The sequence below is a fragment of the Pseudopipra pipra genome, chromosome 10, assembly GCF_036250125.1.
Source record: "Pseudopipra pipra isolate bDixPip1 chromosome 10, bDixPip1.hap1, whole genome shotgun sequence".
Taxonomy (NCBI): domain Eukaryota; kingdom Metazoa; phylum Chordata; class Aves; order Passeriformes; family Pipridae; genus Pseudopipra; species Pseudopipra pipra.
This window is the reverse complement of record NC_087558.1, coordinates 15,876,810-15,891,658: the sequence shown is the minus strand read 5'-3', so window position 1 is coordinate 15,891,658 and position 14,849 is coordinate 15,876,810. Positions and strand designations below refer to the sequence as shown.

Genomic DNA, 14,849 nt, shown 5'->3' with positions numbered 1-14,849 from the left:
AAAAAAAAAAAAAAAAAAAAAAAAGGAAAGCAGTCTGAAAAACTGATTTTACTTAAACTGGGTACAAACTGTTAACAATTTAGCATTAATCCTACCACATATCTGTAGCTACATACCAAGGACAAATATTTATACTAGTAACCGTATGCTGTTAAGCATTAACACAGGATTAACAAGATATTAATTGAATCATGAACATTCGAAACCAAAATCATCTTGCTCCCCATTGTAATTCTTCGGCTCCTCAGGTGAGGGCTCAGCCTTTGTCCATACAGTGTCTCAGCAAACAGACACACAGCATCCTAGGTCTGGCTGATCTGGGAGAAGAGGGCAAAGCAGTCAAGGGAGAAAACCAAGAAACAGCTCACTTGCACAGCAGGGAGTGGGCAGCCTCCCCATCATCCAAAGTGTCCTGCTGATCCTGTGTCAGGTCCAAAGGAGAAGGACACAACGCTCCAGGAAGATATGTATTTCACATCTTTGTAAATATGACCCCTGTAAGTGAGCATTCTACCCACCAGCCCCTTCACTGTTAACTTCCATGGAGCATCTATAATGTAAGTTTCTGTTTTTCTTTTAGCCATCTCACACCCACTGTTCAAAGTAACTCCTTATATTGACCCACTAGGAAAAAGAAAAACAAACAAACAAAAAATCTAAAGAAAGCATAAAGAACAACAACTACACAGTAAAAGTTGAGATTTTCAGGATAAAATTTCAAATTCCCACAGAAGGTCAGTAAAATCAAGTCAGAAAAATAACAACACATTAGACTAGTTGGTTCAGACATTACTAAATGCTGGCCAGACTCCACATGCTTTCCCTTTGCTTTATTTTACTTACAATTAGCTGGCAAAAGACGATGATTAGCTAGAAAAACCACATTCCCTTTTGACCTCCAGGTATACAAAGCAGAACAGCATTAAGTATTTCCTAAAGCAAGCTCTGGATCTGTATGCACAGTGCAGAAAACACCACGTGGGATAAGCAGCCCCAGCAGCAAGTCACTGCACAGCATTTATGGCACAAACTCTCACTGCTGAGCCTGCCAGTTCCCCGTCAGATCGACCAAGGCAGGCACTGAGTGTCATGGCAGTCTCAGGCAGACACCTGCCTCCAAACTCCCTTCCAAAGCCTTGTTCAAAGGCTGGACCTGTACAAACTACCACATACACAAGAATTTTACAAAGCACAAAATTACATCCCATTTCTCTGTGATGGTGTGCGCTGGCAGCTCAGCTCCCTACTCCTCTGGAGATCTGGGCATCTCTGTACCCTGTTTGTACCCATAGTCAGGAAGGATTAGAAGGGTCAAAGAGTGCAACAACAACATCAAGTATTGTGAATCACCCAGGCAAAGCAAGTGGTGTTACCCTGGTGCAGGCGGCATCACACCCTCTGTTCTCCAGGATAATGTCACTGTACAGGATCCAGTCACCTTGGCATTGCTGGTACTGCAATCACCTTCTTCTGAGTGGAAAAACCAACCACATGAAGGACATGATGATATGCTTAAAAGTCACTCCTCCATACCTCCAATAGACAGACAAATTGGGCTGTGTCAGTTTGTCCCTGTTGCAAAATAGTCACCAATTCCCTCAGAGCACTCCCAACAGCCCTGATCCCTCCTGGCCAGTCAAGCCTGCTTGCATTGCAAAGGGAGCCCTTACCTGCTCCTTTAGGCAGAGAGTCCCAATAAAAGGGCTTTAATAAAACTGTCTTAAATAAAACTACTGCTGCTTGAGGAGACCTACTAACTGGGATGCTACAAAGACTAACTTTTCTGGAAACTATGTAGCACAGCCAAAGCAGCCCTGCCCTGACAGCTCTGCAGCATAAGTGCAATTATTGAAAGTTACTTTCTCAACTAGAACTCCTCAAATATACAACATTTCCTTACTATCAATATGGGAAGTCATATATGGCACTGGTATGGCAGTGTAAGGACTAGATCATTTTAAAGCAAATGTTCCAGTCTGATTTTATGCAGATTTATACCGAGTCGTAGAGCTCAGTGGAGGCAAGATTTAAAAACCTCCCAGAAAGCTGTGTAAAAATAAAAAAAAAAAAAAAAAAAAAATTAAAAATCACCAGATAGATTTTGGGGAAATGAGGAAGAATATGACTGCACTTTCCTGTCATACACATATGCATTTGAAAATAACAAAATGTTGGGAACAATGGGTTTTTTTCCCAGGATGAGAGAGACTGCTTTCTAACTTCAGCTCTGTGAAGACTGACTGCTGGATAAGAAACACTTGTCTGTTCCTGAGAAATGCTGAAAAAAAAAAATAAAAAGCAGAGTGGGCATTTTAAAGCCTTTGAAGAAACAAATATATGAAGCTTTCACAAGAAAATATGAAAATAAGAAAAGGTCTCAGAAACTGACTGGATTCACAACTAAGAAGTAAGGTTTTTGGCTGAAAACTGAAAATATTTGCTGAAGCCCTGAGGGCGTGTGGTGGCTGCACGCTGTGCCAGGAGGCAGCTGAGGCCACCGTGGGGCACCGGGGCTGGTGATGCTCTGAGCCCACTGCCAGGCAGCCACCCCGGCCCCACCCCGACCCTCCTGTGAGGGACCCATACTCCCTTTTTCACCTTAAGGAGGGGAGGAATCTAGCAACTGGGAGGCTTATTAACACTTCCAGAAATACTTTGTAAAGCGGTTTTCCCCCCACCCCAAAGCAAGCGGGCGGCGCACTCACTGCGTGACACAGACGTTCCTCTGTCGGATACAGAGCAGCCCCTTATCCAAACAGCATTAGAGCTCGGTCCAGAATGACTTCAATAACACACGCTTTCCAAAAAGAGTCATACAGAAAAGTTTAGTTCAGCTTTCTTAGACATTAAATCCTGTCTCATGTATCTACTCTTCAAAAAAAGGAGAAAGAAGAAAAAAAATCAGGTAAAATTTGGACTCTTAAAAACACATGAAGTTTCTTTACTCAATCAGAGTAAAAGAAACACATGGTAAGTCCACTTGCATTAGTATTGGCACTTAGATTTACAGCAACGTTCCCAAGATCTGAATTTGGACCAAAAACAAGACCCACATATAGACAAGGGCAAAGTTTATCCCCAGGTGAACAAAATGACATCTCTTGTAGACATTCATGCTTCTGAAACTCTCTAGCTTGATACAACATTAGTGATTTAAATGCCAAACCACATTCACTCCATTTGTCTTGGAAAGCTCCACATCCACGTAACAACACTCTCAGACCATAACAGGAATGAAAAATCAGGCTGTTACTTCCAGAACCAATGCAGTAAACATAAAACAAACAAGACATGGGCATTTCCCTGGTCAATGCTGCCCACTGCAGCTTGCTGTTTTTCTAATATCGTGAATAAGCAGCATGAATAACTTCTGATAAATCAATTAAAAAAAAAAAAACTGAAAAAAACCCAATATAAATACCCTCTGAAAGTAATTTAAACCAACCAGAAGTGACCTGTTTCGGTGCAAGGTTTCTGCAGATGTGGCTCCCAGGTCATGCCTGACTACTCATGGACCTCTTGGGTCCCCAGCTGATGACCTGCTCCTCCTACCCCCAAAAGTTCTACACCACCACAAAGCACTTAACTTAGTCCAAAGCCTCCTTAGATTCTATCTTTCTGGTAAACACCTGTAGATACCTTCACCTAGACAGACCTCACTGCCTCACAGAGCTGGACCCTGCTCTGACCTGCTGGAGTCCAGTCCCAAGCTCAGAAAACCAGTGGAAGCTTGTCTGGCCACAAGGGTGAAACCCCTAAGCTGCAGCTGTCTCTTTACAGGTGAAGATCTGGCCATCACTCATTTCAGCTCACACTTGCAGTTCAACATCTCTTCAAAAGTTAGGGGAGATGAGCTCCACCAGTTCTGCAGCCTGAAACTTGTCAGCGTTTTACACGTGAGCAGGATGGAGGAGAGTGGCTTCACAAAAGGAACAATTAAGCAGTGACTAAGTAGAATTTCAGTGAATATTTTTCACTGTTCTGAAGTGCCAGGGCTTATCATCACTCTTGATTATGAAAGGCAGTGGTCTCATTCATTTAGAGACTGGTCCTAGGATGTCCACGATGCCCAGAAAGGCTGCCCTTTGCCTCAGCAGACCCTGCAGCAAGTCTGGTATTTCTGACAGGGCTATTTCCTACACCAGGCAGCCCCAGTTCTCACTGGACAGCCCCAAGGAAATGATCTGAACTTTGTGTGTGATAGCTGTTGAGGAAACGAAATCCCAAGTCGTGGCAGTGGGGTAAGTCCTGGGAACCCAGTGTCCTGTTACCGAGCCAGTAGCTGCAGGACTGTGCAGGGCAGGTACAAGGAGTCACATACGACCTCAAAGCTACAAGAAAGAGAAAGAACTGAATATTGCAATAGTAATCTGTGGGAAGAGGCAACATGAGAACCCACGTTTGCTCCTGTAACCTTTCAAACTGTGCAACTTGTCCTTTCATACCAACTCTGTATTTTAGAGCTACAAGCTTAAAACATTGCCCTTTGAAAATGTTACATGTCCCAATAACAAGCTTCAGGCTCTTTAATGAAAAAAGAGCCTCTAAACACCAGATCAAAACAAAAGTCACTCACAAACAAATGCTTCCTAACATTCCTTATACACCACGGAAAAGTTACATTGCCATCTCAAATGGCAAGATAAAAGTTAATGAATTCAAAGGCATATCCCTATGCACAGAGATAAGGCTGCATGCCTAAACCTGAGTGATTTAACACACATTTATCAAAGTGAACTATCCAATCTGATAGAAAGTAACATCCCTTCTGCAGACTTCAGCACTGATGCTCCATCAACACGAACGTGGCAGAGAGGATTCTGCTTCCCCCATCACCCCAACTACATATTCCAACAGGCAGGTTTGCTGGTGGCAAAAAAAAAAAGGCAGGGCCCCAAACCCACAGTTCCCAGGGGCAGCCCAGCTCACGAAGGGTGAACCTGACCCCAGCTCAGAGCGTAGTCAGCCTCTGTGCCTTGTCCTTGACTGGAGGATCACTGAGCATTGAGCGTCTCAGAAATCACTGACGGGTTTGCTCTTCGTTGCCTACCAGAAAAACAAGCACCCAGCACTCTTTAACAGCACTGCACATCTCTCCAGCAGCTCATTTTAGCAGGAGGCACCAAAGCTGTCTTTACTATCAGGATTTTCTCAAACACGCAGTACCAGGCTCAATAGGCCCTTTCAGCCACACTATCAAGAGGACCGACGTAAAATTTTCAAAATATCCTTCCTTCTAATTCTAATCCAAACAACAGAGCACAGCTGTGAAAACTGAAGCCTGTGCAGATCTGCGCTGCACAGGCTCCTTCTTAAAAGCACTGGGACAGGACTCAAGCTTCTACATTTTCTGATTCAAATTTATAGTCAGGCACAGAAAATTCCCATGGACTAGGGAAAAGAGAATAATGCTTGAGCTGACAATTTTCTCAAATATGGAAGAAATTCACTGCTGTCTTCTGGTGGCACACTGTGCAGTGAGCCAGGGCAGAGGTCCACGCTATGCCCCAACACCCAGGCAGCTCAGGGAGCTGCAGCTTGGTGTTTGCTTAAGTTCCAAAAAGTATTTTTCTGGTCAAAAAATGGAAAAAATATAATAAATTCCATATGGAAAAGCTAAAATTGGACAAAGGGTTCTGTTAAATAAATAGCCTCAAATAAGGGGAAAAAGGATTAAAACCCTGTTTTTGAAGTCTGGCATATTTTTTTTCTAACACTTTTACTGCTTGTCTTTATGTTCTCCAGCTCAAAGCTGAAAGCAGAAGAACCAGTACACAATAACAGAACTCTTCTCATCATGTTCCTCTCACCAGCAGAAGGAAATACTAGAAAACAAAGGACAAAATTCTTTAACATGACACTAGAAACCAAGTGCAGCATGTTAATTTGGATGGGACAGTTCTGATGAATAATAACAGAAATTTTGTTTGCCTGTTTTTTAACCAGAATGACTGGAGGGCAGGGTGGTTTCTCTCTCCAGCAAACTATACCATTTTCAGGTCAGTATCACCGTGGTCAGCTCAGAAAGCACAGATTAATCCTGACAGCAGGAAAAGCTGGTCCCTGCTCTGGAGAGCCTCCCCCTGCAGCCACTGAGAGAGGAAATGCTGCATCCAACCATCCCTCCTGTCTCCCAACACCTGGGCTCAGGGAAGGAACGGAGAGCTAGAAACTTGCAGGCTCAGATGATGTATTTGGTGTTGCCACCATCACCATGGAGGTCCCATGCCACTGATTCCCCACAAACCTTAAACTCTTATTCTGCCTCCCACCCAGCAGACAGCCTCCGGAAGAAGCTCCATAGCAGGGAGAATTGCTCATTTTAAATGAGACTATATGAACACTGTGGATCTCCCATAGCAGCCCAGGATGGGATTGCTGCCCTGCCCTACAATCACCAGGCTCAAGGTTGGTACTGATCCCAGTGGAGTTTGGACCAGACTCCACTGCAAGATTTTCAGAGCAGCTACTTCACCAATGGGACCAGACTGAATATCAGTTCTCCTCTACAGGCACTCAGTGAGTGGGTGAGTTTTCAGAAGAGCACAGTCCACCATGTAAAACACTCTCTGGAACAGCCTGGCCCTAAATGGAAGCTCTGAATACTTGTAAACTTATTCCAGGGTCATTCTGAAAGCTTCCCATGAGACATATGGAATAACCACCTCTCAAATACAGAGGGGAACCTGGAATGAGAAGAAAGAGGTGGCCACAAATCTGAGCTTCAGGACACTTAATTAACTTTCTATCTGCTCTCAGTGTTCTTGGCAGTTCCCATCAAATATATCTGGAGAAAATGTTTTCACATGAGGAGACATTTGAAAACTGTTTGGCATAACACAGGCCTAGTGCCACAAAGGGATACGGTGCAAGAACACTGACTGCACTGGTGCTATAGCACAGAGATCCCAAACCCAACAGCACTGTGCTCCCAGCATGGCTCAGTCAGTAAAACTCGTCATCAACAACTCAGGTTAGAAATGTAGCAGTTCACATTGCCTGGAAGCAAAATCAGCCATTAAGCTGTGAGAGGAACACTTATTTAAATGTTCCCAAAGAAAACATGTATGGAGGTTCTTCAGAAAGATCAACACTCCAGAAGTCATCCCCAAACTGCTAAGGTAAGTGTCAGTGCAATGAGATTAACTTAATCGTGCTGGGGCTGTGTATAATTTTGTTGATGCACCATCATTACAAAAATATAAATAGCAGCAATACAAAACTTTTTATTTTTCCTTAAGATAATATGCATCTAAGATTTATATCTACCACTCCACATTTTCAGTATTTCAGCAGGAAAAACCAATCAAGAAAAGTTATATTAGGTCTTGTCAGGACACTTTTACAATCCCCATATTTAAAATCTTTGGTCTCAGAGTTCTGATGCACTTATTGAGAAACATCTCAGAAGACTAACACTATCACCTGTAACTTTTCCAGCTACTATTTGAAGTGTCAATAAGTTCAATTATCATACATGAAAGCACTGCGTGGGGGAAAAAAATTGTAAGTACTAAATATTGCTTAAAGGGACCTTTCAGCTACATATTTAGATGTCTCTGGGCCAGACTCTCACCTTGCCTATACAGAGAGCTAGTCACGAACAAAGTCACCACCATGCTCCTGTCTGGGTGAGGATTCCAGCCCAACACCTCAGCACAGAGCACACCTCCCATCCCCAGCCCAAGGTCTGTCTGCTGGGAACACAGCCATGCTCGGAAGGAAACGGTAACGCTCAGGGCACACCACTGCTGACTGTCCTGCTGGCTGACACCAGGGATGCAGAAAATATGAAACAGGCAGTTAAAATGCTGAACTACTTAGACTGAATGCTTTAGTTTGCCTTCCTTCAAGGAAATCACTGCTTTATTTTTTGTCTTGGTCATCAAACAGGCTGGCAGTCTCATAAACACAAACTAGTAGTACACTATAAACGAACCCTGAAGATCATTTCCCAGGGGGCTTTCCACAAGGCACTCACTGATTTTGATTTTCTTTTGGTCACAGAATGCTTCCCAAAATTAACATTTTTGCAGAGCCATTCATTTTCTACAAAGAATAAATAATGTAGAAAAAAGGAACTGCCCAAGCTAAGTGGTGCCAGATGAGCCTGCTGGAATCATGGGGCTTTGTTTTAAAGATTCCTGACTGCTGTAAAGTCATAGCAGAAAACTAGTGCAAAAACTCTGATGCCTTGAAAGATATCCTGAAGCTATACAGTGCCAAAACACTGGGCTGTAAGACTTCAGACATTTGCACCCACATGACTCAGGCTTAAATTTCAAATACTTTTCACTTTTTCCTTCTGACATAATATTTAATGAAACCAGAGTGCAGTAGCAGTATCAGTGCTGCTATACATGCCTTGCAGTGGTTTCTGCCTAGACAGCTGTTTGAGTGCTTACAACTTGCTTGTGTTTGGTTTAAAAAGGTTTTCCATACGCTTTTAAAAATTGGAAAACTATTGTTTCAACTGACCGTACGCTGCATTTTTAACACACATATGCATCTGAACAACAAGAAGGATGAGGATCTGATTTTGAAAGCACCAATAGCACCTAAAGCCACACTACATCTGAACACATGCAAATGTCATAAAACTACTGTGGCTGTGATCACCTCAAAGCCATCACACATGTGTAAGTCTGAGCTGACTTTTCTTTAGTGAAAGAACTTTCCAATATTCCTGATATGGGAAGGACATCTGATGAGTATACTAGTGGTAGCAAATGCATGTAATATACATGAATTTAGCAACAGAGTCAATGATCCCAAAATCCAAATGTATCAGTAGATTGAAGATGCAAGGTTAGAGGGTACAGTAACAAATCCCAGCAAAACAAGCAATATGTTTATGAAGCCTTGGAGAGCAGTGCTCACAGGCCAGCTGGAAGGAGAGCAACACCCCAGTACTGCTGCTCTCACTTTTTTCACTTCCATTAACAGCTACACTGTGTGTTTACTGCTATATCTTAATGATGTGGAGGTATATTACATCAGCAACTCAAAGACTATGTAAAGCAACCTTACACAAACTTATTTCTCATGGACTTCAGAGGAGCTGCACAAGTTACACAATGGCAGAAGTAAGCCTCAGGGTTCAGGAAATCAAACTTGCCCCAGTAAAGGACCTGAAGTTTCCTGCCCTCCATCACCCACTTCACTTCATCTCCTCTTGCCCACCCGCAGCTCTCCTGCATAGTATTTCACAGCACATTAGAAGAGATGTGGAACTCTACTTTACAAAAGAAATAAATTCTAGAGAATACACTACAGCCATCTATTTTTAAATCCTTGCCCAAAACTGTGGGTTTCAATGAGAATATTCAATATCCAGATGAGCAGACAGAGAATCACTGAAGTCCTACTGTGAACACTTGGCTATTTGCACATCCGTATGGAGCCAATTCACCAAACCATATCCGGCCCCAAAGATCTGTGACACAGCACGTCTGTCTGTTCCTCTCTAGCTCACCCCCCACCCATGTGAGCCCACCACCTGTACCACCTGCAGAAGAAAAGTGGGACCTTCTCTAAAAAGAGGGCTCATGGGCCTGGCTCAGCTCAGGGACACCTGGCAATGCAGCACAAGGCTGGGCAGCACCTCTGCTCCAGGGCAAAATGTATTTGAACACGGCGATCCCTATTACCCACATGTGTTAAGAGAAGCAGAGAAACTTATAAACCGGGCGTATAAACAGCATGACCTCGGAAACTATGCACCCACTGGGATTTATTATCTAGAAACAATGTCTGGCACCAAGCTTCCAGGAAAATGTAGGTTTCAAAGCCAACAGCAGCCATCTCTCAGGCAGGCATACGAAACTGTGTGAAGACCTTGTTTGGTTTCAAAAATCACTTCAGAGTCCTCACGGGAGCATCAATGAGGCCAACAGCTCCAAAATCCCAGCTGCACTGCCGAGGGCTGCTGAACCAGGCACAGAGGGTACATTTGGAAATGATTTTAAAGAAGGATTTCGGAATATTTTCAGCATCATTTCAACAAGTGCCGCTGCTGCGAGCATCAAGCCACAAATCAGCGCACACTGCTTATAACCATCGATAAGGTCTGCTGCAAACACGGCAATGAAAACCATACCAGGAAGGTACTGTGAGCCCCGGGCTGGAGTCCCAGCATTCCCTGCAGGGAGAACAACCCTTAAATACCTGAATTAAAGACTAGAAGGCACACACATGTTTGGTATATTCACCCACGTCTTACCGAACACGAACCAGGAATGCCACCACAGAAATTACAAGGGAAAAAGTCTCCCAAAACCAGTCCCAAATCACCTCATTCATTAAGTGTGAATAACGCTAATCCTGTATTACCTGCAAAAATCACAATCTTCTTACCACACCAGAGACTCGCTGATCCCTGTGGTCTATTCCTGTAACATCCCAGCTGTGTGGTTTCCCTTGTAACTGACTGTCCCACTAACTTTGGAGAAAATGGACGAAATTTCAATGTTGCTATAAGTGAAAAGCAGGCTTCACTGTATTATATTTTCAAGAAAATTCCAGAAACTTGGATATTTACGTTTTTCTAGCTTACTCTTCTAATCCATTTAATTCAATTCAACGTATCTTCCAGAAACAGCAGGGCTTCTTCATTAAGCAGCAGGATAACAGGAAAACCTTCCATCAGAGGGATAAGAAGGAAGTACAAAACAGGCTGAGAAAAAAAAAAAAAACAAAAAAAAAAACCAACCACCAACCAACAACAACAAAAAACTAAAAACCAAGTGATCACAGCTTATTCCAGCAAAGCCAAAAAGCAAGGCCCTGGGAAGGGGGGCATATTTTAGGAGCATATGAAGCTTTCAGCAGCAAGTGGCCATGACAGCAGTGGGGGCAAGTCCAGCTCGTGCCCCAGCTCACTGCATTTTGCAGCCCAGCTGCTGATGACACCTCATTCCTATTGCGTATGCGTGAGCTTTGCTGCTGACCTCACTACTGGAATTGTACCCATCTGGTCAACGCCAAAAATTTCAGCACAAACTATGAAACTTGACAGGACTGAGCACATTTGGAACAAAAGCAGATTTTAATGAATGGCCACAGACCAGGAATGTGCAGTCTTGCCATACACTGTGTGGAACTGGGAAAGGAGACTCATGAGAATAGATGACCCTTGCACTCTTTGTCAGAACATAACAGGAGCCTTCACACTGCGATGCTCGCTGCCATTTAAGTTAAACATACACAGCTTGTCTCAGCAATGAGTGCAGGACTGACCCGTACCAACAGGCATCCACTTCCAAAGTCAGTTCATACTTTCCCTTACTAAACCAGGCCAAAAGAAATATTCTGAAAGATGAAAATATTTTCTTTGCCATTTACTTAGTACAGAGCTACACCACGGACTAACAAGAGACCTGCACTTCGCCACAGCTGGATATCAACGCAAGATACATGTGGGTCAAAATTAAGCCACATACCACGCACACATTAGACTATCAAGAAAGCAGTGCTAGGTCCACACTTTCTGCATCCATACATCAGCCTCACATAAAAGACAGGGCTGCATCTGCCATCATATATCCCCAAATATCTTACAGCAGTGACTTGGCATAACCCGCAATCCCAGAATATATTAATAGAGACCACAAGACGTCATCTACTCTACCCAGTGACCAAACACCACCCTGCTGCAACCAAAATCCCATGCCCAGCACCCTCCCAACAACTGCTTGTCAGACAGGGTGAGCACTTGTAATGCCAGGGGCAAGCAGAGGGCCCCCTTCAACACCCCAATGGCACCAACATTTGTTTCATAGCAGCCAGGTGCCAGGACAGAGGGAGCCTGGGACAAGAGAGCAACATGGGACACCTGAAACTGAATTAAGATGTTGAGGGGGAGAAAGAAGGGAAAAAAAATGCATTTATGCCTTGCACAAGATCTCCTTGGGGGGCCAAGGAGCGCTGCCAGCAGCTCTGGCCAGGCTGGTGACTCACAACATGTAAAGGGAAGATCAGGCTACTTGAAAGGAACAGGCTTCAACATTTTTTTGGAGATAAAAAATTCAGAGGGGTTGGGGATATTGCCCATGTAACTCTGGCTCATACGTGTATAGATTAGGATCCAGGATTTGAATACAGGATCTCATCCTAGCTTTTCTCAGCTAGGGAATCCTTCCTCTCACTGCACTCATTTTGTCTACAGTTCACTATGTTGTTATTTAACCCCTTGTGTGAACACAGAACTATTATGGGATTCTTGCAACTTCTCCAAGGCTTTCCCTATCTCTCCAGAGCTGGTACAAGTCCAAAGGATCATTTAATTCCACAATTTTGGACCCCTCGGTTTGTTTTTTTAGAGTACTTACAGCAATTCATGTACTTCACAAGGAACTCCTGTTGGCAAGAACTGCATTTACAGGCACTCAGCATTTTGGGAGCCTAAGGATGCCTGGAGCCTCCAGCTAGAGGAAACCAACAGTGGGTTGCACAAAGTTAGTGGCCACTGCTGAAAGCTTTGGTGCTTGTGGCTCTTCTTCAGCAATAGGGAGGAGCACGGGCTCCCCTCACTACAGGCCTGTGTTGTTTTGCAACAGGTGAGAGGCTCAGAGAGCACCCCCTCTCCAGGCAGCCTGGTTCCCCACAGCACACAGCCATTCCTACCCACTCCCTAAGGCAAGACCCCTAATGGTGCACGGGATACAGCCAGACAAGGCTAAACAAGGTCACACTCAAAACCTTACTCTGCAAAACACAAGCATCTAGCTGTCTTTAGCCTTGCATGCTCTTGTAGGCAGTATCAGATATCTGTGATAATAGTATCTTATTATTTCAACACCTCCCAATTCCACAAAGGGGACATGTAACCATTTCATACAATCCAGATCAACACAACACTACTAACCTTGGCTTTTCCTTTCTCCTTCCCTTCACTTACCTTCTCCTTTGCCCCCAGCTGCTGGGTGCAGCCTCACCCGAGGTCTGCCCCCTGCAGCAGCATCTCCCCAGGGAACACTCCCACCTCCACAACCTGCCCAAGACGATTAACTCCCTCAGACAGGTGATCTTGCCACTTGTGTCTAGCACAGAGAGGTTTCTGACTAACACAGGGAAACAAATAAATAATAATACGCTCACATGGTTTTACCCTTGAATCCACCAACTACGGACGTGGTACATAATTTCTATCCACTAAAAATCAAGTTATTTTATTGTAGAGAAAAGTATGGCTTCTTAAGAACAGGAATTATTCCTATTACTGGCTGGTGCAGATTAAAGCTCACGAATCTCTCAGCTTGGCTCTACTATCAACTCCAATCAAACCCCTGAATTTTCGGCTTGATGACATCAAAGAAAACTCTCAATTTGAACTGCAAAAGTAGTAATAACCTTTTCTTGTCATCTGCTAAGCCCATTGATTCTTATTAAAATATCCAGTTCTCTCTCACTGGACACTTGCTCTGGAAAACTACATGAAACCGACGCAGTGGAACCACAAAGTGAGTTTTATTTCACCTCGCTCCCTGCCTGTCTCGGATTTCCCCCGGACTATGCAATATGCACACAAGCGCACACGAACACCGGCACCGCAGAGCCCGACCCGCTGCCGGAGGGTGTGGCGCGGGGGTACGCCCGTGACCCCGAGACACCCGGACCTGTGGATGTGGAGGTGGCAAAGGACTCCCGCGGGATTTTTTGTGCCCCGCGCCCCGCTCCGAGGGACCCTCCTGCACAGCGGGGCCGGGGGCGCCGCTCACCTGAGCGGGGCGAGGGGAGAAGCCCCCGAACGGCGCATCCCCCGCCGAAGCCCCGCCGAGCCGCGCCGCCCCCCGCAGCCGGGGCCGCGCTGCCTGCAGCCGCCGCCGGAGCGCCGCCGGAGCCCCGCCGGGAGCCCCGGAGCCGCCGGGCAGCGGCAGGCGGGACCCAGGATGCCGCCGGAGCAGCGTCCCCTCCGCACCCTGTATGTGTGTGTGTGTGCGCGCGTGTCCCGCGTCCCCCGCACAGCCGCCCTCCGCGCAGGCGGGGGGAGAAGTTGCAACAAACTCCCGGCCCGGCGGTGATGCCCCCCCGGCCCCCGGTGAGCCCGCGGCCCCGCGCGTACCTGCAGCCGCTCCGTGGCCGGCTGCCACATGGTGCCGGCGGCGGGAGGCGCTGCCGAGCGGGCACCGCGCGCGGCTCTGCGGGCGCGCGCCCCCCGCGCCCGCCCCGCCCCGCCCCGCCCGCGGCCCCGCCCCGCCCGCGCGCGGGGCCACGCGCCGGCCCGCCGGGACCGGGAACGGCATCCCGGGGACGGGGGGACACCGCATCCCGGGGGCTCTGCGGGGACGGGGAGACACCACACCCCGGGGGAACCTGCGGGGACGGCGACGGCGACGGCGCCTACCCCCGACTGCCCGCACCGCCGCATCGCCGGCGTCCCCGCGGGCACTCGCTGTGCGCCGCCTGGGAGGATCGGGGGCCCCCTCCGATGGGAACCTTCCCCTGAGGAGCTTTCCTCATCACAGTTAAAACTTTCTCCTCCTGTTCTGCACACAGGACACTGCCCGGCTCTGTAAGGTCCTGCCCGTGCCCATGCCCGGGCTGCTGGTGGCAGTGGAGGGGCGTGGAGCGCAGGGAGCCACCGACCGGGTGAGGAGCCCCCCAGCCCTGTCAGTGCTGGGGTGGTCCTCCGGGGGGCCCGCACCAGCATCAAGACCATACTCAGCTGTTTCACAGTGTTGGGTACCGACAGCCCCAGCAGGACAACCAGCTGTGCCCCGGCAATTACGAGGACACGCAAACGCTGCGCAGGCATTGCTCTTCCCTGTGGAGACAAAAATGCCACAGCAAAGTGAAAGTCTCTGCAGGTTCCTGAGCCACACCAAAGAACACTTTTCCCAGGCACAAAA

General features: G+C 46.5%; 1 protein-coding gene across 3 annotated transcripts in view; it reads right to left on the bottom strand.

The window, feature by feature from the left end:
• PID1 (phosphotyrosine interaction domain containing 1) overlaps positions 1-14,171 on the bottom strand; it is an 86,122-nt gene extending 71,951 nt beyond the window's left edge. Inside the window, exon 1 of one of the 3 annotated variants that reach the window (XM_064666450.1) lies at positions 14,063-14,171. In XM_064666450.1, the coding sequence (XP_064522520.1) occupies positions 14,063-14,092 (30 nt within the window). In that variant the 5' untranslated portion in view covers positions 14,093-14,171. Of the gene's footprint in view, positions 1-10,540; positions 10,560-13,718; positions 13,737-14,062 lie in introns of those variants that run through there. The other 2 variants (XM_064666452.1, XM_064666451.1) reach the window with 2 other exon arrangements.
• Positions 14,172-14,849: the final 678 nt, after the last annotated feature.